The sequence below is a fragment of the Notamacropus eugenii genome, chromosome 1 (genome assembly GCF_028372415.1).
Source record: "Notamacropus eugenii isolate mMacEug1 chromosome 1, mMacEug1.pri_v2, whole genome shotgun sequence".
Taxonomy (NCBI): Eukaryota; Metazoa; Chordata; class Mammalia; order Diprotodontia; family Macropodidae; genus Notamacropus; species Notamacropus eugenii.
The window spans coordinates 694,588,616-694,613,440 of NC_092872.1; the positions used below are offsets into that span (position 1 = coordinate 694,588,616).

At 39.5% G+C, this 24,825-nt stretch overlaps 1 protein-coding gene across 4 annotated transcripts in view; it reads left to right on the forward strand.

Annotated features, from left to right (window-relative positions):
• Window positions 1-2,014: 2,014 nt before the first annotated feature.
• The window catches only part of CES3 (carboxylesterase 3), a 61,609-nt gene continuing 38,798 nt past the window's right edge, over window positions 2,015-24,825 (forward strand). Inside the window, exon 1 of one of the 4 annotated variants that reach the window (XM_072635967.1) lies at window positions 2,015-2,381. Coding sequence is in view for 3 of the 4 variants with exons in the window: in XM_072635964.1 (XP_072492065.1) it covers window positions 15,919-15,991 (73 nt within the window). In the remaining variant the exon portion in view is untranslated. Of the gene's footprint in view, window positions 2,382-15,883; window positions 16,063-24,825 lie in introns of those variants that run through there. The other 3 variants (XM_072635964.1, XM_072635965.1, XM_072635966.1) reach the window with 3 other exon arrangements.

The following is a 24,825-nucleotide window of genomic DNA, read 5'->3' on the forward strand; positions in this document are numbered from 1 at the left end:
AGAGGTTCAGTAGACGATGAGATTGGTCTCTGGCAATCATGATAAAAGGAAGGCATGTTCAGGTTCAACATTCCTACCAGGCTCGTTTTGAAGTCAGAGGACACAAGTTCAAATCTAGGTTCTAATAACAGCTAGCATTTATATAGCACTTAAAAGTTTTCAAAGCAATAGATATAGATATATGATATCTATGTATGTAAATACGTGTATATCTATCTTTTGATCCCTGTAACAATCCCTGTAAAGAAGGTGCTGTTTTCATCCCTATTAACAAATGAGGAACCTGAAGCTGAGAGAAATTAAGTGACAAGCCCAACGTCACATAGCTAGTATATGGATAAGGCAGAATTTGAACTCAGGCTTCCTGATTCCAAGTCCAACACTTGATGCACTATGCTGCCTCACTGCCCACTGGTACTAACCATGTGACTTGAGCAAGTCGTTTTACAACTCGGAGCCTTAGTAGTCTGATCTATAAAATGAGAGGATTGAACTAGATGACTTCAACAGTCCTTTTCAGGTTTAAATGCTCTAAATTTTGTTCATAACCTATCAACACCCTTAGAGTTAATCTCTAGTTACCATGGCTGGTCCTCTAATTGGTAGCCACTTCAGTGTGAAGAAAGTTCCTCATATTTTCTAATGGCTTGACACAAAGACCTCAACAGAAGCACCTTGGAAATCACTGATTCCAACCCACTCATTTTACAAATGGGGAAGCTGGTGGACAGAGAATTCATTTCTTTTCCCATGTCTTCCCAATGTGGCCCCAATTCTATCTTAGGCAGTTGAACAGTATCATGGTAAGTAAGGCTAAGGACATTTAATTGAAACAGGCACCCATAGACCCTAGGAAAAGTTCTGGTAGATCTAGCCATCGGGAACAAACAAGCCCAGAGAGGCCAGAGGAGTTTGCTTGTTTTCTCATTTGTCAAATGAGTAGATTGATGACCTCTAAGGTCCCTTTGAACTCCAAATCTATGATCCTTCTATTTGAGTTGATTGGGGGATGGAGAGCATTGGCTTGGGTAAATTTGAGGGCAGGCAGACCAAGCCTGGCAGAGCTCCTTTTACCTTAAGGACAGTTCTTACAACAATCTCAAGTAGGAATTAAAATCCTGAGGAACAGGATACAAAGTTCTTTCTGTAGAGAATTAACAGGCCTCAGGAAGACTCTGAGTGTCATGTTGTTTGTTCAGTGGTAACCTCACCCTGGATCCTACTCCTGAAGTAAAGAGGGACTTGGCATCACCATAGGATCTCATAATTAGAGGGCTTCTTAAACTTTTTCTACTTGTGACCCCTTCTGCTTTTCACAGCATTCTTTGGTGTTGCAAGCACAGCCAGAAATACCTCAGATTCATTATGTGTTGCATTTTTAATTAATTCTTGGTTGTTAAGTGTTCAAAAATCTTCTATTGTTGCCAAATCTTTCACAACCCCATATGGAGTGACAATCCACAGTTTAAGAAGCATTGACAAGTGTTCAGCCTAGAGGCCAATGAGCTACCCGAGTCTGCTTACCTTTCACAGGTCTTCGGAGGCCAACCAGATAAACGTATTGAGAGAAGAGACTTTCCAGAGTCAAACAAGGGTTAGGCTTTATTCAGGGTCTTAGTTACGTATCCATATGCAGGGTGGAATTCTTCATCAGGAGAGGGGAATCCTCCTCCTCCCAAGGGGCAAGGATCATACAGCAAGAGGATGGGAGCGGAAGAGGGGAGGGACCCTCTTCCCTCTAAGGGCCCTGCAGCAAGAAGAGCCCCCAGAGGGGACTCCACATCCAGAAGAAGGCCTTCAGGCTTTCCTGTCCCTACTTAAGCTCTCCCGCCCATAGTTTCCACGTGAATACCGTGCCTGCTCTCAGCCCCTAGCTAATTAACAACAGGTGTGCTCAGACCACTGACCAATCTCAAGGGTGGGATGCTCTCCCCAGCAAGTTTCCCACTGAGAAGAGGTAGAAATGCACAAGACAGCCCGTGTTTCACACCTCAATCCCCAGCTGTTTCCTGGGGGGCCTCGTTAGAACTCTGAGGTTTAGAGGTCCTCACTTTTACCTGCCCGAGACTGTCCACGTGAAAACTGAGCTTACACCCCAACAGACAAGAATTTTTTTCTCAGATATTCTTGAAAAGGGATCATCCAGCCTTTTCTTGAAGAGTTACTGAAACAGGTGACTGTCTACTTTTCCCAGTCAGTTCGCTTTACTTCTAGGCAACACTGATTGGAGATTTCTGTTTTCTTACATCAGAATAAAATTGGCCTCAGCAATCTCCATTCACTGATCATATAAGGCCAAGCAAAACCTATGTACTCCTTCTTCCCTATGACAACCTGCTGAATATTTGAAGGCATCCCTCGTGCCCTCTTTTCTGCTCCAGGTAAGCCTTAATCCTTCTTATCTTCCTGACAGTTTTCTTATGCCCTATTTTGCTTCATTCCACTGTGATCCAGTGACACTAGCCAGACTTCTTACTGCTCATCAGACAAATGCACTCCATCTCCCAACCCAGCATTTTCCTCACACCTGGAACTCTCTCCATCCTCATTTCCATCTCCTAGTCTCCCTGGTCTCCAAGTCTCACCTAAAGTCCCAACTATGAAAGAAACTTTCCCCAGTTCTCCTTAGTCTTACTACCTTCCCTCTAACTCTCCCTCATTTATCCTGTCTGTTTGTTGTACATGGTTATCTGCACTTTGATTCCTTCATTAGAATGTGATCTTCTTGAGGGCAGGGACTGAGTTTGGGGGCTTTTTTTTGTTGTTGCTGTCATCTTTACCCTTCTTGGTACCCCCAGTGCTTAGCACAGTCCCTGGCACATAGCAGGCATTTGGTAAGGGCTTGTTTACTGACTAATTGAATGACTTCAACAAATCCTTTTAGGACCTAGTTTCCAGATCCCTCACCATTCTGGGTGTTTCACTGTAGTGAAGTCATTGTCTGAGGGACTGTGTGCTGAAGGGGTTATTATAACATGTGCGATAATGATCATGTTAAATTGAAGAGGAAGAAAAGGGTGATTAAGCATTTATTAAATGATGAGGATATGAATATAAGTGGACAAGGAGTCTCTGCCATCAGGGAGCTTCTGATAGGGGAAAGATGATAAATAAAGAGAAACTGGAAGTATGTGTGGCAGGAGAGGGGTTAGGGGGGAGATGGCCAGGAAGTGATGTGGAGACCTGAGTTCAAGGGAAAGAATGCAGTAGCTCATCTCCTCTGAATGTGCCTTTGGGACTAGGCATTCTAGAGATTACCTCACTGTGACTGAGATGTATCTATGCACCAGTGCCCTGAATCTTACATTTGGAATCATGGATTTTTAACCAAAAGAGACCTTAGGGATCATTTAATCCAACTCTCTCATATATATTGGAGATAAATGGAATGATTTTATAAGCTAGAGGCAGCTAGGTGATGCAGTAGCTAGAGTACTGGGCCTAGAGCCAGGAAGAATGGAGTTCAGATCCCAACTCAGACACTTTCTAGCTAACCTGGACAAGTCACTTAACTTTTGCTTGCCTCAGTTTCCTCATCTGTCAAATGGGGATAATAATAGCACCTTCCTCCCCAGGGTTGTTGTGAGAATCAAATGAGATATTTGTAAAATGGCTACTTTTTGCTGTACTTAGTAGAATGACTGGCACACAGTAAGCACTTAATAAATGCTTGTTTCCTCCCTTATTTACATTCCATTGACTCAGTGCTCGTGTAGCAGTTTAATGTGAGCAGTTGCTGGGAATTAGGGGAAAAGTCCCTTTAAGTCTCCTTCATTCATTTTAGCCATTGTGATCTGCATGCAACACAAGGAACATGATGGAGGGGTTAAAAAGAGTCTCCTCACCACAACTTCACACAGCAAATTTGCTGTTTTTCCAAGTGGTAATCACTGGAAAAGATTTTCCCCAACTGGGTGTGATAGGAACTGAAATTGAATCTGTAACGCAATCAATCAATCAATCAACATTTATTAAGCACCTACCATATACCAGGCACTGTGCTAAGCCATGAAGATAAGAAAAAGAAACAAAGATAGTCCCTGCCTTCAAGGAGTTCACAATCTAATGAGGAAGATAATATGCAACAAATATATATAGAAACAAGTTCTATACAGGATAAATAAGAAATAATTTGAGAGAAGGAAGGAACTAGAATTAAGAAGCATTGTCACTTGCTAGCTGTGTGACCCTGAGCAAGTCACTTACTCCTGATTGACCCTCCCCCCAAAAAAAACAGATTGGGAAAGGCCTGTATGCAAATGAATGCAGATTCTCAACACTAATTACAACTATTTCATGTTGGAGCTAAACTACTGTGAATTAAATGTCTATGTAATATGCAATATTACAAAAAGCCTAAAAACCACCATAGTCAGCAAATATTTGATTTATTTGAAAAGCGAGCTGATAACTAAAGGTAAGAGTGCTTTGGAAGAAAAATTCCTTTTCAAAAGTTTATGGAGAAAAATAGTAGGCAGTTATCAGAAAAGAAGGGCAGTGTAGTCCAGAGGAAAGTCCACTGACTCTGGAGTCAGAGGAGTAGGGTTCAATGTTGCCTTTGGGGCTTACTACCTATGCTACAATGAACAAACTAGTATCCCTGGACCCTGAGGAAACTAGAGCAAGTAATGGTAGAGGGGGAAACCACATTACAAACAAATTTCACTGAGAGTTAAGCAAAGTGCTCCATTTAAATCTCACATGATCATTTCAAAGATATAGAAACTGAGGTCCTGAGAGGTAAAGAGATAGCCAATGTTACACAGGAGACCTTGGTTCATCTTGGCTGCCTCAAAACAGATTGAAATGGGAAGGAGTACAGCAAATCAATGAAAGAAAGAAAAGATCTGCAAAGACTTTGATACTCAAGTATTTGAATGGATCTGCAATCTCATCCACATGAATAATTCACTTTAATGGCCCAGATCACAGCCATCCATGTCTGCCTATCCCACAGGTTTGCCTTTGTTCATCCTTCACCCAGCATATTGAGGGCTGTCCTCCAGGGCTCCAGGGCATCAAAAAGACAACAGGGAAACTCATGGGCTTCCACTGGTTATCTCTTGTCCTTGCCACTTAATCAATCATCTCTTGTTTTAATCGTACGTTCCTTTTATGACATACTTTATTTCACGTGTTCATGATTTCTTGTCTGTAATATATTACATCCTGTTCATGGGCACAATATGACTGTGTGGTTTTGTGTGGGCACTTGAGAAGGGCTTTTTTATTTATTCATTCATAATCATTCCAAAGAGCTTGCTTTAACTATCCACACAGGAAAAAAAAACATATGAATTAAAGAATGTTTGTAGTTCAAACTACAATGTGCAGTTGGATAGACAATCTATAGGCGTATGTGTGTGTGTGTGTGTGTGTGTGTGTGTGTGTGTGTGTGTGGGCAGTTCTATAGGTTGTTTGTCCAATTGCATATCATAATCTGAACCGTAATCATTTTTAAAACATGCATATGTGTGTATATATAGACATATATACACACATGTGCCTATACCCACAAATGGACATGTGCATGTCCATACACATATGAACATATATGTCCATATGTGTAAGGATATGTGTATATACATAACATGTATGCAATGCACATGTGTGTGGTATGCATATGTATAAATACATAAACATGCAAACATGCAAAGTATACACACATATACACATATATGTGTGTATCTGCATGCATGTATATGTAAATATATGATCTCTTCCGTATATGTATGTGTATGTGGTTTCTCAAGACACATACTAGCTGTGTGACCCTGAACAAGTCACTTCATCTCTCTCTCAGTTTCTTCATCTTTAAAATGTAAATAATCATAGCAGAATTGTGAGAATCAAATGAAATCATATACGTAAAGCACTTTGCAAACCTTAAAGTGCTACATAACGCTAAATATTATTATAATTATATGTATATATACACACAACAATATAGATCATATGTCTATCTGTCTGTCTATCTATGGTGCCCAATTCCCCCCATCTTTCTCCATGTCTGTATATTCTTCTTATAAACCCCATTTATGAGGAGTAAGTTTCACCACTTCCTCATTTCTTTTCTACTGTATTCCTTCTACCTCCCTTTTATTTCCTCTTGTAACACTATAAAAACAGAATAAAACTATTTAAAATCCTTTTTTTTATCCTCCTTAACTCTCTCTGTGACCCCTAAAAACCATGTTGCTCTGAAGGAGCTTTTGTCTCTTCCCTCTTAGAATATAAGCGGATAATTACTTAATCCCTTCCATGTACTCAAATGTATTTACTCTTCTCAATTTTATTCTTAATTGTAAGGCCTTATTTTTTGCTGTTTGGAATATCACGTTCCAAGACTATCTGTCATTGCAGCATGGTCTTACCTTTCATAGCATTTTTTTTCTTTCACCTGGAAGCTATGAATTTTGACTTTGAAATTCTTGAATATTTTGATTGAGTGTTTCCATCAGGAGATTATTGGTGGTTTCTTCATATTTTCACTTGCTTTTTGGTTATAATAGATCTGGGCAGTTTTATTTATGATTTTTTTAAATATGATATCTGGGTTTTTTGTTCAACCGTAGGTTTTTGGTTGTCAAATGATTCTTAAATAATTTTCCCTTGATCTATTTTCCAGACTAGTTTTTTATAGTAAATACTTACATTTTCTTCTATAGTAAACACCTTACATTTTCTTCTATTTTTAAGTCTTTCAATTTTATCCTAGTATTTCCAAAAGAATAAAAAGACTTTAGCTCCATTCTAATTTTCAAGGAATATGCTACTTGGATAAGATTTTCTACCTTCCATTCCAAACTATTATTTCTTTCCAGTTCATTCCTTCAGAGCTCTTATTTCCCTTGTAATGTCATGTTCTAATCTCTTGGTCCTTTTCTTCTTCCAGACATTCTTGAAGTCTTTTGTAGCCAAACCATTCTCCCTCTGAGTCTATGCTCATATAGATATAGATATATATGTGTGTATATTTGTGAAATCACTCTCTTCTTCTGGGTTTACATCTTGGAAATCTCTTGATTCATTACATTTCTTCATTGTGTTTAGTGTATTCTTACATTTATTCATATCTCCAGCTTCAGTTCCTGGTTGGGGACTTTGTGCCAGGGCCAGTCTCTTCCCTTCCCACCTCTTGCATGGAGTGGTCAGTCCCTGTTTGGATCAGTTCTTGATTTTCTGGGCTCCATTCAGTAGTTTCTATCTCCCCTAGAATGTCCGTGCTTAGAGAAGTAACTTCTCAGGGCCCCCTAGACCATCCTATGTGAGAGCATGGTGATCTTCAAATCCATCCCTCCCCAACCTCATCTTCCCTGGGAGAGCACTGTGATCTGCAGACTTCCTGGAGAACCTCCAGTCAGAGTACTGTGGACTCCTGGACTCCCAGAGCATACAGGTCAGAACACTGCTTCCCACTTCTTAAAGATTCCCCATCAAATCTCTTCAGGCTTTCTGCCCTCAAGAGCACCCTCAGTCAGAGCACTGGTGGCTATAAGTGCCTCTGGAGAGTCTCTCCTCAGAGCACTGGCAGACTGATGCTTTGTTTATCTGAGCTAATACTGGATTCCCTGCTGGGACCTGCATAATACTCATAAGCTTCTGCCTGTCTTTTTATGTGACACATGGTTGGATGAAAGAGCTTTCTATTGTCCCTCTCAGGATTTCTTGATCATTATCAGATCTCCATTGGAATACATGTGGGACAATTAGAATCCTTTCCTATTGTCATCTTAACCAGAAATCCTGTAGACCATTTTTAAATAAATTTGGCTGTGACATAGACTGTGTGAAAGCAATAAGAGCAAAGTGAGATGCCTAAATTGCCGAGGAGAATATAAGTACTACTTATTGCTATTATTATCTTTCCGGATGACTCATCAGCTCAGTTCCCTTGATTTCCTTCCCATGGCCCGTTCTTTTCATTCCAATGAGTTTATAGTTCCATGGACCCAAGAAACTGCAAGGTTCAGAAGTCAGGAGGTAGGAAAGGAAACAGTACTCATAGTTCAATTTGGAATACAAAGATCAGTCAACAAGCATTTATTAAGGCTTTCTGTGTATCGCATTCTGTGCTAGGTACCAAGAACACAAATATAAAAAAAAAAAATAGAAAAAGACAGTCCTTATGCTCAAGGAAGTTCTATTCTAATGGGGGAAGACAAAAGGGAAACTGAAAACCAGGGAGGAGGAAAAAAGGGAGAAGGAGGAGAAGGAGGAGAACGTGCCCAGCCTTCAAGTGAAGTCAGCAGCATGAATGACAGACATCTCTGGCTGGGCTTCCTCCTTAAATTGGAGATTCTGAGTGCAACCAGAGAAACCAGGGTGTGAAGGGTATTTCTAATGTGAGTCATCCACGGGTGGAGTGCATTTCCTGGGTGAAGAAGTTCTGTTGCATGGTGTATGGAGTTATGTTTGCTAATTATATTTCCCTCCATCCTGTTTCCCCCACTGTTTATTCTATTCTCACTCTCCTTTCACCCTGTTCCTCCTCAAAAGTGTTTTGCTTCTGACTATTGCTTCTCCCAATCCTAAATGTGTCTTCTAAGTTGTTTATTACTAACTTTAATCCTACTAAAAGTATTTATTCTGAGAAGTCCACAACCCACCTCACAAAGAGAAAATGCCAACGGACTGACTTGGTGATGATCATTGTAGCAGATTCAAATTTTACATGGTTTCTGGCAGAAATAGATTAACAGAAAGGTTGAGGAGACATTGCCCTATTCATCTGCTTCTCTCTCTCAAATGGGAAAATTTCACCTGTCAGAAAACAAGCCTGGCTATTACAGGAAGGAAGGAAGGAAAGAAGGAAGGAAGGAAGGAAGGAAGGAAGGAAGGAAGGAAGGAAGGAAGGAAGGAAGGAAGGAAGGGAAAACAATTTCACTTGAATGATGAGATTGAACCCTAGATTATAGTAGGTTTACAAGAGAGTCAGAAGATAGGAAGTAAAGGTACTGATTGCAGGTAAATTTTTCAAGAAGTTTAAAAGAAGAATACTATTGTGCTATAAGAAATGATGAACAGGAAAACTTCAGAGAGGCCTGGAAAGACTTGTATGAACTGATGCTGCATGAAAGGAGCAGAACCAGGAGAACTTTGTACCCAGCAACAACCACAGTGTGCGAGAATTTTTTTTTGATAGACTTAGTACTTCATTGCAATTCAAGGACTTAAAAACTTCCCAATGGATTCTTGAGGCAAAACACCTTCCACATCCAGAGAAAGAACTATGGAATTGGATAGCAGATTGAAGCAGACCATTTTCTTTTGTATTATGTTTTTTTTTTTTTGTTTTATGATTTCTCCCATTCATTTTAATTCTTCTATGCAACATGAGTAAGGTGAAAATGTGTTTAATAGGAATGTATGTGCAGAACCTATGTAAGATTGGAGGGAGTGGGGAGGGAGGGGAGAAGGAGGGGGAGGGAGGGGAAAAATCTAAAATATATGGAAATGATTGTAGAACACAAAACAAATAAAATAATATAATAAAAAAAGAAAAAAGAAGTTTAAAAGAAATATATAGGATGAGAGCTAGTGGGACTGGTAGGATCATTTCTATAGGAAGAAAATAAAGAGGAAGGAAGAAATGGAGGAAAGAAGGGAAGGAGGAAGGAAGAAAGGAAAGAAAGAAAGAAGGATGCAAGAAAGGAAAGAAGGAAGGAGGGAAGGAAGGAAGGAAGAGTGGTAGTCAAGTAGTAGTGTTTTGGACAGAAGTCAGCCTGGATGGCGATTGAGTTATAGAACGATTGAATGATAGATCCTTTCTGGGAATATTACTGGTGTGTGTGTGTGTGTGTGTGTTTGTGTGTGTTGGGGGGGGGGGTTGTGTGTGTTCTAACTGTTCTCTGACTTAGAATTAAAAAGGAAAGTGTGGGGAGGGAAAAGAATATACACCGTTATGATATAATATATAATATGATATAATATAATACAACACAATATAATGTAATATAAAGAAGCAATATTATATAAAGAAGCAATATTTTGATCTGTACCCAAGATTAAATAGAACTGGAAGCATGCCTAGGAAAGGTCAGTCTGGGACGGTCAGACTCAGAACTGACAGAATAGCTTAATGCTATGACCCAATGTCCCTCTTCTCCCCTCCCAGTAAATTTCTCTGAACATTGCAAATGCTTGATGACATTATCGTGTCCATATTGCTATTCATCTCTGAATCCACATGGATGAGAATACAGGGTGACAACTTTTTTTTTTATAAAAGTCACAGCTGAGTTGGTAAACCTGTCTCTACTTCCCAAGGTGAAGTTATTTGCACAACTAAAGAGAAGCATAGTTTAATTGGAAACCATGGTTGGGACATATTCAGGGGCATGCTTGAAAATGCTCTAATCACCAGATCTTCCCCAAAAAAAATATATTCATAAAACACTGTTATGTTTTATATATATGCATTATTAATATTTTCTCTATATGGTCTTTCTGCTACCATTATTCAATAGCCTTTCCTCTTCTAGTGTTTAGTCTCTCCAAATACATCTCCCAACCAAGATCCCAGTGGCAATTACCTATCTTCCTCTGGTCCATTTCCCCACTTTCCTCAAGGGGTCTTCCTCTCCACTCTAAATCTTGGCCTTCGACTAGGGAGCACTAATATGCATGTTCGTTAATGTTCTCTCAAATATGCTAGTTTCCCAGCTCCTCAGTCTCTTCAGATTCCATGAACTATTTCTGCCTCCCATTTTAACTACTCACAGGAAGAGTCATACCCTAGATCATGCAATCACACACTTCCATTATCAAGAATTTAATAATCTCTTTGTCCAGTCATGACCTTGTATCATTCCATTTTTCCCTATGTTTTTTTCCTCTTTGTCATGACTTGTGGGGGCAGAGCCAAGATGTTGGGTTAAAGGCAGGGACTTGCCTGAGCTCTCCCCCACAGCCCCTCCAAATACCCTTTTAAAAAGACTCTAAACAAATTCTAGAGCAGCAGAACCCACAAAAAGACAGAGTCAAATTTCTAGCTCAAGACAACTTGGAAGGTCAGCAGGAAAGATTGAGAGAGGAGTGCAGTCTATCACTGGCTGAATCAGCATAGCCCCAACCCTAGGAAACCAGGAGCAGGCCTTAGGAGCCACTGAAGCAGGAGCAACAGCAACCACTTTCAGATCTCTCAGCCCACAGACAATAAGGGGGTGGGGAGGGTCAAACAACTGGTCAGAAGGAGATTATAGGGATCTTTTTGCTACCACTGATGCAGTGCTTTGCCCATACTTGTGTCCTGGTCCTGGGTGGAAGTCCCAGAATGAGGAGGAGCACTAGCATAGCAGAGCTTGCAGCAGCAGTGGAGGGGAGAGGGGTAACCTTCCTCAAAGTTCCAGGATGTACAGGGCCCAGAGGGTCCCAGGGGGTGCAAGTCAGAGGCACAGCCTGTTCCCGTGGGAAAGGTGCTGACGCACACCCTGGCAGAAGCTCTGTGTGACCCTGGAACCTGATGTTTCCGAAGACACTGATGTCCCCTACAGCAAAGTAACAAGTGAGCCTGGGAACCCCGGAACTAGCTGCAGGAACAAGATAAGCTTCCTTACTTACTGGAATAGTCATGAGATGGTGACTTGATGGGGGGAGCTCCAGCAGGGTATATAGGAGGAAACAAGGGAAGGTCGGGAGGAACTGATGTGGCAATAAAGTGAAGTAAGCAGCCTCCTCAGGTGCACTGTTTGGTCATTCCACTCCTCCACAGGAGGGGCCGGAGACGTCTGAAGACTGGGAAATCAGTTAGCTTACGGGAAAGGTAAGTTTCCAGGCGAAGGCTCGGGGATGGGCTCCGAGCACCAGGGCAGACCTGGTCTCTCACAGACCAGAGCACAGGCCAGGAAAATAGGAGACACCTGTCCATAAATCATACCACCTTGAAAGAACTGAAAACTTACAGGTCCCTAGATGTATCTCTGAAAACAGCTGTACAAAACCCCTGAAGCTTGGGACAGTGTACTCCCTAGCCTGGAAGCAGACCCTGACTTTAACAAAGACTTAAAAGCCAATCAATAAGCTGGGAAAGTGAGCAAACTACAGAAAAAATTCATGACTATTAAAAGTTACTACAGTGACAAGGGAGATCAAAACATATTCTCAGATGAAGACAGCAAGGTCAAAGCTCCTACATCCAAAGCCTCAAAGAAAAATATGAATTGATCTCAGACAGTGGAAGAGCTCAAAAAAGATTTGGAAAATCAGGTAAGAGAGGAAGAGGAAAAACTAGGAAGAGAAATGAGAGTGATGCAAGAAAATCATGAAAAACAAGTCAACAGCTTGGTGAAGGAGACACAAAAAAATATCAAAGAAAATAACATTTTAAGAAAGAGACTAGGCCAAACAGTAAAAGAGGTCCAAAAAGACAAAGAAAAAGAAAATGCCTTAAAAACCAGAATTGGCCAAATGGAAAAGGATGTCCAAAGGCTCACTGAAGAAAATAATTCCTTAAAAATTAGAATGGAGTAAATGGAAGCTAATGACTTTATGAGAAATCAGGAACCAATAAAACAAAATCAAAAGAATGAAAAAAATAGATGACAATGTGAAATATCTCACTGGAAAAACAACTGACCTAGAAAACATATCCAGGAGAGATAATTTAAAAATTGTTGGACTACCTGAAAACCACAATCAAGAAAAAAGGAGCCTAGACATCACCTTTCAAGAAATTGCCAAGGAAAGCTGTCCTAATAGCCTAGAACCACAGGGTAAAATAGAAATTGAAAGAATCCACCAATCACCTCCTGAAAGAGATCCCAAAATGAAAACTACCAGGAATATTATAGCCAAATTCCAGAGTTCTCAGGTAAAGGAGAAAATATCGCAAACATCAAGAAAGAAATGATTCAAGCATCATGAAGCCACAGTCAGGATAACACAAGATTTAGCAACTTCTATATTAAAGGAGCTTGGAATATGATGTTCCAGAGGGCAAAAGAGCTAGAATTATCATCAAAAATCACCTATCCAGCCAAATGAGTATAATCCTTCAAAGGGAAATGCATATTCAATTAGAGGACTTTCAAGCATTCTTGTTGAAAAGACCAGAGCTGAATAGAAAATTTGACTTTCAAATATGACTCAAGAAAACCATAAAAAGGTAAACAGGAAATGAAATCCTAAGGGAATTAATAAGTTTAAACTGTCTACATTCCTACATGGGAAGATGATATTTTTTATTCATAAGACCTAGACAGAGGGCACCAGTATGAGTTGAATGTGAAGGGATGCTATTTAAAAATAAAATTAAAGGGTGAGAGAGGAATGTACTGGGAGAAAGAGAAAAGGAGAGATAAAATGGGGTAAATCAAAAAGGTGTTGCAGTGAAGGGGAATGGGGGAAGTGAGGAGTGAGTGAACCTTACTCTCATCAGAATTGGCTCAAAGAGAGAATAGCATACACATTCAATTGGGTATAGAAGTCTGTCTTACCCTACAGGAAAGTAGAAGAGAAAAAGATAAGAGAAGTGGGGGGGATATAAGGGGCAGATTAGGGGAGGGAGTAGTCAGAAACAAAACACTTTTGAGGAGGGACAGGGAGAAAGGAGAGAGAGAATAGAATAAATATGGGGGAATAGGATGGGGGAAATCCAATTATCAAGTAACTGTAAAAAAATCTTGAAACAAGTTTCTCTGGTAAAAGCCTCATTTCTCAAACATATAAAGAACTGGGTCAAATTTATAAAAATAAAAACCATTCCCCCAATTGATAAATGATTAAAAGGTATAATTAGCTTTCAGATGAAGTAATCAAAACTATTTATGGCCATATGAAAAAAATATTCTAACTCACTATTGGTTGGAGAAATGAAAATTAAAACAATTCTGAGGTACTGCCCCACACCTATTAAACTGGCTAATAGGACAGAAAAGGTAGATGTCACGACTTGCAGTCCCTTCACGCTTCATCATGCTCCAAAGTCTCTGGCTTCACTTTTCTTTTTCCAGTCTTGACCCTATAGTTGACCAGTCCAACATAATACTATTCCCTGCTCTTGAATCCCTTACTTCCCAGTACTTTAATGGTCCATGACTCACTAAACTCTAGCCCTGCATCATTCTCCCCATCTGCCTTGTCTGCTCTTATTCACATGCCACCAAATAGAACTGGAAGAATTCATACAGGAGTGCTAACTAGGCCCACTACGAATTTGTTTGAGCAATTCTCTACTGCTCCTTCACTTCTGTGAGGCAATTCTTTTGCTTCCTTGGAATTTACTTCCTTAGAATTTTTTTTGCAGTCCTTACAGCAAACTGTTTCAAAGCATGTCTTTTCTCCTTACACCTACAACGGACTTTCAAAACCTGTTCCAGCTAGCTCCAGCCCATCCTTGGGCATTCTTAAAGGGAAGTCCCCTAAAGTCCTGACTTTTCTTAACTTAATACTCTACTTGATAAAGTGATGCTCTGAACTTGCTACTTTCACCGTCAAACCTGATGGATACCTTTCCAAAGCAGATGACAAGCAAAGAACTAGAGTTAGTTTGGAGAGACATGCGCAGTGGGAGATTAGGTGCATTCCTCCCCAGAACCACCATGATCACCTATGCTACCCTGTGTTCTTTCAGTAAGACATGTTGGCCCAAGATTAACTGTGGATATTAAGATCAGATCAAAAGGGCAGATTGCAGAGGGAGGAGGTATGAGACTAATTCGTTACACATACACTCTTACTCTTGGTATTGAACCTGCTTATGCAAGCATTTAAAGAAACAGCCAAGAAAGTAGACTTTTAACCTTCTTTGTGTTGTGGAGCCCTCTGGCAGTCTGGTGAAGGTTATGGATCTCTTCTCAGAATCATGTTGGAAAATGCACAAAATAAAACATGAAATATTACAAAGAAGGCCAATTATACAGAAAAGCAGTTGTCAAAATATTTTTAAGTTCATCGATCCCAGGGTAAAAACCCCTGCCTAAAATTATCCTCACCCAGATATTATGCAGTCATTCCAATAACTACTGTAGCTGCCTTCAGATAGTCAGGCCTGCCTTGGAAACCGTTAATGCACATTGTCTCAAGCACCTTTGTGGAATGTTCCCTTTGGCTCCTCAGATCAGATGAGGCCCTGACTTGTATGAAACGCTTCTTCATGTCCAGGCTTTTCACATCTCCTAAAGACAGAGGGAAACCTGGGACATTATACATCAGCCATAAGGTGAAAGCCCACGTTGGACAACAGGCACATGATAATGCAAGACCTCAGCTTAAGAAGGAGAGACAAGGGCTGGATACTTAGATATAGGAATGATTTGCATAGAAATAATCATTAAACTCATGAAAAGTCACCAAGAGAGAATGTAAAGGGAAAGAAGACCCAGGATATGATTGTGCTGGAATCAACTCAAACCTGTGTCTAGGAGTTAACTTTTCAGTGTAATTATTTATACCTAAGAAACAACTACTAACCAGGGCTTGATTTATCATTCTGTTAATTTATTAGACTTTAGAAAGTAATAAAAAAAAAAAGTTACCATTCCTATTACACTTAAAAGTACATCATGGGTACTTTTTTTGGGGGGAAGCCAGTTGTTAAATATTTACCAAGTACACCAGCAGCCCAGGGTACAGCATGCCTACCGTTAGTGACTGTTTAATTTGAATGTCAAATGTTAATATTAGTTAGCATTAATCTAATGCTGCCAAATTTCTCATGTGAAAAGTTCTACCAGTACTTGTTCAGGACGAGGTAATATAGATCATATCAGCATATCAATACTTACACACAGTCAAGCATGCAACAAACGAAATTTGCAAAATTCGGTCAATGGAAATGACTTGTACGGCATAAAGCAAGTTATAAAGGTATAAAATTATTTAGCTTGGATCTCTCCTACAGGAGCACAGTCCAAGTTCCAAGTACAAAACCCCTCCCTTGGACCTGATCCCTAAGTTTCTTAGCTTTTCAGGGTATCCATGACAGGCTGGCAGCAACCTCCTGTCTGGAATCTTGGCTCCAATGTCTCTGTGGCTCCAACGCCTGGAGAAGGTAGGAATCACCTCGAGCACCTGAAACTGAGAACAAAACCAAACACACCATGGGGATCTGTAAAAAGCATGGTAGGGGCATGGTGGGAGGGGGAAGGGAAGGAAAAGTCTCCCACTCCTTCTTGCTTCTGGTTCACTTTATGGCTTCCATGCTATGACTGAACAGGGGTCTTTCCTCTCTGGACATAGCAGGAAGGGGAAAGTATTTGCTGTTTTGTTGATTCGATTTTTTACCTCCTTTGTAATCATATTAGTTAAAAGTTTGCCAATTTTGTTAATCTCTTCAAATAACCAATCAGTTATATTTATAATTTCTATAAGCTTTTTGGTTTCTAGTTTATCTGTTCTTCCTCTACTTTTTGTCAATATAGTCCTTTGTACTTATTCTAGTCTCTCAAAATCTATTTTGCCTTTGTTGAGTAAAATTAGCCTGCTTAATGCTGCTCAGGAGCTGTGATTAGAATATAAGGACCTGTGGCATCAGAAATTACATGTAACCAGAGATGTTAGGTTATTTGGGGGACAGGTCAAAATGCTTCCTAACCACCTTCTTCAGAGGTGAAAAAAGAGGACATTATCCCCTTACCTCACCCCATCCTCACCCAAACCCTCTCCCTCATCTTTCCCCCAGAGAGGCTTTGTTTTCTGAAGGTACCACCATGCTGATAGCAGTGATGACTTACCCAGGCTGGGGTGACTGTGTGTGTGTGTGTGTGTGTGTGTGTGTGTGTGTGTGTGAGCATGTGTGTGTGCGCATGTGTGTGTGTGCATGTGTGTGTGTGAGAGAGAGAGATCCAAGCCCTTCAGGTGGGCTGGATGGAAGTCTTCACAGAGCAGAAGAAAAAACTGTTCCTTTGTACTGAGTGCTAATAAACAGAGGTGGGAAACCTGAGACCTTGAAGTCATATGTGGCCTTCTAGATCCTCAGGTGCAGCCTTTTGACTGAGTCCAAGTTTTATAGAACAAATCCTTTCATTAAGGGCCAGCACACCCAGTAGTTGTCTGAAGTCACATTTGAACTCAGATCTTTCTGACTTCAGGCTCACTCAGTCCTGCATGTTCATTTAGCACTTAACAATTACAAGAGTTTTTATAAAGGAAGCTCTTGATAAATTTTAAAAACTTTAGCAATGCTAGTATAAGATCAGAAATCTCAAGGGAAATAATGACAAAAAGTGGGAAGGAAAGGGGCTGTGCAGCATCAAATCTCAGACTTTGCTGTTTACTATATTTAGTATTAACTTGTATTACTACTTATGGAGCCGTAATTATCAAAAACTATTTGGCAATGCTTAAAAAAAGGAAAGTTGATTGGGAACAGATTAGGTACACAAGATCCAGAAGGAAATGAACATATGAGCATAATGTTCAATAAACTCAAGGATTTCAACTACTGAGGCAAGAACTTATTCTACAAAGATTGCCAGGAAAAAAGTAGAAAACAATTTAGTAGAAATTAGATTTAGACCAATATCTCACACTATAATCTACATTGAAATTCAAATAGATCCATGATTCATGCACTGAATAAAGGTTTATGTCACAAATTAGAGGAATAAGAAAGGAGATACTTTTCATAATGATGAATGTGTGAATAGTTCTTGTCTAAATAAGGATTAGAGAGGGTTACAGGAGATTAGGTAATTTTTATTAGGTGAAATTGAAAGTTTTTGCATAAATAAAATCAATATAGTTAAAATTAGAAGGGAATCAAATAATCAGGAAAAAATCTTTGGAGAAAACTTCTTTAATAATGATCTGATATCCAATATAGAGCAACTCCCTCTACCAAAAGATTTAGAGAAGCTGAGAAGCCTGTTAGATGGGAGAGAAATCTTAGTTTGCTTTCATCCATGGACTAGAAGGAATTATATCATAAAGAACCAGTTTACTATCTCCGTCTCTTGAAGAAGTATCATGAGAGGTAAGATGTATGTAGGCATGAAGGTAAACTCAGACATCCCGTACTTGAATTTTGAAAGAGAATGAAGTTGATATGGAAACAAAGGTGGCAGCTGGCATGTCAGCAGCTCCTAGGCATCCCCACTGCCGCCTCTGCCCACCCCAAGCAGGGGTTTGAACTGACACCAAGATGAGTGGACAGTCTAGGCAGACCAGTTATTGCTGAACTTTCCGATCAGGATAACTGATGATACTGAACAATAATTGGCCTGCCCTTCTTTCCTTCTCTCCCAACTTGGGAGAGGAGATACCCAATCCAATGTGTGTGGCTTCTTTACATTTCTGTTGAATTGGCATTTAAAGCTGATAACAGATGAAAATGTGGTTATGCACAGTCTATTCACAGTCAGTTCTGATTTGCTCAGGATGAATGAAAATGAGGAGTGGTAACTGTAGAGAGAGACAGAAACAGAGAGTGAGCAGAGAGAGAGAAAGACAGTGAGAGAGGGAGGGAAATAGAGAAAGGGAAGAAAGGAGGTAAAGAGAGAGGGAAAGAGGGAGCTAGAGAGAGGAAGAGATGAAAGGAGGGTGGGAAGGAGAAAGGGAGGGACAAAGAGAGATGGAGAGGGAGACAGAGGCAATGAGAGACAGAGAGACGGAGTCAGAGAGACAGAGACAGAGAGTGAGAAAAACAGAGAGACAGAGACAGAATAAGTAAGAGAAAATAGATTCTGTATTGTGAATTACTGGAATCCTTCTAACTAGGAGTTCTAAAGTGATTTGAGAAAAAATCTTATTGATTTATATTCCACAACTTCCCAAAGCAGGGGTAAAAGAGTACATTTGGTTTTCTCCTTGGCACGGTTGAGCCTAGCAGTGATTTCTGTCTTGTGGGAAGTTTTGATGAACTATTTCAGAAGTCAGCCATTGTTCTCTTCTGCATATTCAAGGAGACCTCTTCACATGTGTAACTGTACTATTACCAAAAGTCATTTGACACTGTATTCTTTTGGACCCACTATATCAATGCTAGACAGATGTCTCAAAAAGGAAAAGGACCCATAGGTACAAAAATATTCATAGCAATACTTTTTGTTATAGTAAAGAACTGGAAACAACAGGGTACCATCACCTAGGTGTGGAGGTGGGGAACCTGCAGCCTCAAGGCCATATGTGGTCTTCTAGGTCCTCAAGGGTGGCCCTTTGACTGAGTCCAAGTTTTGCAGAACAAATCCTTTTTATTAAGAGGATTTGTTCTGTCAAGTTATATATAAATATATATTTATCTATATATCTTAGATATCAGCTTCTTATCAGAAATATTTGATATATAAATTTTTCCCTAGTTGATACTACCTATCCAAGTGGCATTAATTTTTTTCATGCAAAAACTTTTCAATTTTGTGTGATCAAATTTACCTATTTTATCTTTTTAATCACTTTTTTTGCTTAATAAACCAGCCTCCATCCCTAGTTGTGAAAGGTATAAGACCTATTCCTCTTCTAATGTCTTATGGCATGATCTTTAACATTCAGTCCACATATCCAGTTTGAATTTGTTGTAGAATATGATATAAGATGTTTATCAAAAACTAACTTCTGCCAGGCTTCCTTCTAGTTTTCTAAGTAGTTCCTGTCAAATAAGGAGTTCTTTGTCAAACAGGTAATTTTTATTTAAGTCCTCAATCAAAACTGATAGAATTATATAAGTTTGTTATTCTTTGGCTGACTAAAAGATCAACCATATCCCTGGTGACTTTTGAAAAGCAGATTTGCTCCACTGAGCAAGGAGGAATTCTGGCAGTTGATAAAAGAGTCAGCTAAGCCAGATGAGGCCAGATCCTGAGAGAGAAAATATCTTTGCCTTTTCCCTTGCATCTCTTCTGGAATCCAGTTGGGAGAAGGGGGGGGGGGGGAGTTCTCTCTCTATCTCTTGTCTTAAAGACAGAGGAAGTAAAACAACCTACTTATTAAGAGTTATCACATCCAGGATCAAGCAGATCCAGAGTGTTCAGCTGCAGCTTTGACTTGAATGGCAAAGAGGAGCAAATTCAGCCTAGCAGAGCAAAATACATAACAGGTATTCTGCACCTAAGAGAAGCAACATGGAGATACCATGAAAAGAAAAAAGATATCTGGGTCCTGTAGTGCCAGAGAAAGGAAAAAGCTAGGCTTCAAACTCAGACCTTTGACTCCAATTTCAAAGTTTGATTTGGGAGATTTTCTTAGAAGCCAAAGGGGATGATTCAAAGTAGTTATTTATCTGTCTTTGTGTATGTGGTTTTTATTTCATTTTATTTTTTCCCAAAGAGAAAAAAAAAGAAATGGGTGGTGTAGAACCAAAACATTTTGCTCCCATTTGGAGATGTAACTTAGACAAGAGGTCCTATGAAAAGGTCTTGGAGTGCTTTGGTCCTTGCAAGGTCATTATGGGTGATCAGTGAAGCTTGGCTGCATCAATAGAGATATTTTGCCCCAAAATCAACAGGTAAATTTTTCATCATCCTCTGCTGGAGGCAGACTCCATCTTTACTGTTATTATATACAGATCTGAGGATAGTGTTATACAAACAACGCTGGATTATGACAAATATACAAAGCCAGTTCCTTGTCTCTGGAAGACTGGAGAAGATTCAAAACCAACTAAAAGAAAGGAAAGGAGGAAGCAGTTAGTATGGCAGGTATTATATTAAGCACTTTACAAATATTATCTCATTTGATCCTCACAACAATCCTGAGAGGTTGTTGTGCTATTATTACCCCCATTTTACAGAGGGAGAAACTGAGACAGGAGTGAAGTGACTTGCTCAGGGTCAAATAGCTAGTAGATATCTGAAGTCAGATTTGAACTCATGTTTTCTTGACTCCTGGTGCAGGCCCCTATCCATTGAACCATCTAGCTGTCTCTAAGAACACTCAGAACCTAATCAAAAGAATTGGGGATATTCAGTCTGGACAAGAGAAGAATTAGGGGAAACTTGTTTACAGTCTTTAAGTATCTGAAGGACTGGCATGTGGAATAAATAATGCAATCCTAATATCTTGTTTTGCTTGACCTAGAAGGCAGAACTACAACCAATGGGTAGGAGTTAGAGAGATGTATACATCAACTCATTATAGGAAAGACCCTGGAAATCAGAATGTTACAGTGGAAAGAGTACTGGTTTGGGAGTCAGAAGTCTTGGATTCAAATCCTGCCTCTAAAGTTTACTACCTGTTAGCTTGGGCAAATCATTTAACCTTATGAGAATGGATTTCCTCATCTTTAAAACAAGGGGGTTGGACTAAGTGGTCTCTGAGTTCCCTTCTAGTTCTAGGTCAACTACGATCTTAATAATTCTTGTTGCCCTATAAAAGAGTAGCTGGTTCTGACAGTGTTTCAGCAGAAATAACATGACCACTTCTCTGAGGTGCAATAGCAAAGATTATTGCCCAGGTATAGACTGGATTACAGGATTTCTGAAGTCCTTACTCTATGATTCTATGGTCCTCATATTCCTTCTGTTCCTATGAAATAGGGGCTATTTCATACATACTCGGATGGGGTGCTAGGTGTGAGGTAAGGCTCTACTTCCTCAACCTCCCAACATCTGCAGTAAAGCAAGGATGAGAAGTATAGAAGCTTGTCCCCTAGAAAAAACGAGACCTAGCCTTGTAATCCTAGGGAAAGGTTAACTATAAAAGTGATATTGAGAAATGTGGGTGACATAAAAACAAAAGAAATCTAATATTATTTTAAAGATGAAAGGTAGTCAAGTCCAAAAGCCACCTCAAAAGGTGCCTCATCCTGACCCTTTTTGTTCTCAGTTGGTGATGTATCCATCATTGAACAATTTGAGTAAGAAGCTGTCGACCTCCATAAAATGTTGAGCTTAGAGACCACACAATCACTTCCCTTTCTTAAGCTGTGGGTTATCCCCTGGCTTCCTCTTTCCAAGGTCAGCATTCTCGGCTATTTCAAGGTTATTATCACTTCTCTGAGGAGGCCTCTAATTCACTGTACAATCATGGGAAGACAATTTCATTTGGGAAATTCTCAGTTTCCATATCTAAAATGGGCAGGGCAATATGGGATAGTGGAAAAAGTAATAGATTTGGAATTCAAGTTCTGACCACCAGAGTGACCTTGGGCAACTTGCTGCTTCTCTTTGGTTTCAATTTTCTCCTCTGTAAAATGAAGGAGTAAGGCTAGACGGGGTTCTTTCCTGTTCTAAGACTGTGACCTTGTGAGTCCTACCTCCCAGGGCTGCTATGAAAAGGGTGCTTTGTAAACCTTAATGTACTATGGAAATGTGAGCTATGATTATATAAAAGGGCAGATTATAATTAGAGTACAGAGTGAGATTCAGTAGTGGGATGGAGAGGAAGGCAGATGGAGTTGTTGATTGCTTTGGAGAAAGAAATCCTGGGTACCCCTGAAGGCCTTATCTGGTAAACACCTGCCGGGATAATTCCCTTCCTCTGGTTCTGTCCCCATCAATATTCTGTTAGGACCAGTGGTGGAACTTTTTACCCAAAATTAGCCTCATCAGAGACGACAACCATACGAAAAATAGTCTATCTGATATAGTGGGAAGAAGGCTGAACTTGAGACTAAGAGACTTGGCTCTTCAACTTACTTGCTGTATGTCTCTGGGAAAGCTTTTTCATTATGGCAAACCTCTGTTTTCCAAATCAGAAAAGGAAAGATTGACCCTGATGATCTTTAAGGTACCTTCCATATCTAACATTCTATATTGTGAATTTCTGTTCTAAGGACTCTTTCAGTTCTAACATTCATGCTTAATATTCTGTTCTGTGGTCTTTTACAATTCCCATATTCTATGTTCCAATATTTTGTGCTATGATCTGTGATGCTGCTAGTAAGTAGTCCATCAGACAGTCAATAAGGACATACTATGTGCCAGGCACTGTTAAACTCAGGGGATACAAACAAAGGCAAAAAATAAAAAAGAAAGAAAAGTCCCTGTTCTCTAGGACCTCACAGTCTAATACAGGAGACTACACGAAAACAACTACATACTAGAAGAAACAAGCTATTTACAGGATAAATTTGAGACAATCGGTAGAGAGGCAGCATTTAAATTGAAAATCAAGAAAGGCTTCATAAATAAATAAGAAAGGACCTTTAAGAGAAAAGTAGTGGTGAAATTCGTTTGGCACTAAGAAAAGTTTCATCTAGTGCCAAAGTGATAGCAGTCCTCCGGAAAATCAATATTAGAAGTCTCTCACACTTAGGGCAAATTCCAGCCTTAGGGTGTGCACTCTGCCCAATGTTTATGGTTTTTGGAACTGAAAAGAACTATTAGTCAATTTAATTTACCTCCTTTTTACTCTTCTTTACCTAACAGATTGTTAGAATCATAAAAAGTCTTTTACGGTCTTCAACAAATAAAACAGGCTCACATTCCTCAGCTAAATATTTCATTAAATATATATCTGCTTTATTGTATTTCTGTTTAGGATCTATTTATTTTACCATAGTTGTTTATTCATAACAATTTCATAAGTTATCTGTTAATTGACCAAACTCCTCATTTTTCTTTTAATTTGGAAAAACTTCTGAACTAGACATAGCACCTGCCAGTCCAAGTAGCATATAAACCTTTGGAGAATTTCTAATTTGGAATGTATAAAAAGAAACCTAATTCATGAACTAGCTAATTGTCTTTTCCTGCTATAAACAGTAGTGTGGTAACCCCCTAAAGAAAGCATCGCAGAGGTGGTCTATATGTACAGGTAGCCCTCAGTTCTTTGTGAATGTATTATCTTTTTTAAAGGTTATCCAAATGTCACCCCTCTTTCAAGCTTCCAGGTCTCAAAGGGAATGGGGGAGGGATTGGGACAAAAGAATATGAAATGTAATGCTGTACAAAGTTAGGGGACAGAGAAAGACAAGCAAGAGGCAAGAACAAAGATTGTTTCAAGACATTGGCTTCCACTACAGGCAAACAAGACACCAGTCATGGGTGGAAAAGGAGTGGATTTTTGACTTTGCTTGAAGACTCAAGTCACTGAGTGTATCTACTCTCTTTTCTCCATCTTCTCAGATGGAAAATTTTCTCCGAAAGTTTTTTGTTTCCTTTACAGTGATCTTTTACTGTGCAACAGTAGGAATTTTGGAGTAAGTTGCATTCATTTAAAGAATTTGATCTGTAGTGTTTTGCTCAGTATAACCGTACTGTCTGGTTAGCCAAGGCTGAGGCAGAAGGGAGGTTCTAAAGGTGGAATTTTTTTCCATATTTCATTAAATTTACAAACTGAAACACCCATTTTCTGAGTTGGTGTTCAAGAAGACCATCCAAGAGAATATTTGAAAGAGCCATTTGTTCTTTATATGTTTCATAGCTACTCCTAAAGACAGAATCAAACAGAACCTGGGACTTTCTTTAGTTAGGCACTTAGTATGTTGCAAACATTTTGCCACAAACATTTTGCAAAGAAAGGCAAACGCAGTCTCTGTTCTCAAGGAGCTCACATTCTAAGGTGGGGAGGAACATGTAAAAAATTATGTACATACAAGATATAGATAAGGTAAATTGGAAGTGATTTCAGAAGGAAGGAGCTAGCTAGGATGAGGTGGGGTTAGGGGTGGTGTGATTGGGGAGAAACCTCCAGCAGAAGGTGTAATTTGATCTGTCTTTTTTTTTTTAATTCAATTTTATTTTCATTTTTTAAATTCTCTCTCCCTCCTCCCTTCCACCACTGATTAAGAAAGCAAGAAAAATAAAACCCATTACAAATATGTAACAGATAAGCAAAAACAATGCCTGAATCAGTCATGCCTAATAAACAATATATTTCAGTATGCACTCTGAGGCCATTACTTCCCTATCTGGAGGTGGATATTTCATGTTTCATCATGAGTCCTCTAGAATTGTGGTTGGTCATTGTGTTAATCAGTGTTCTCGTATAAATTCATTTCTCAGTTCT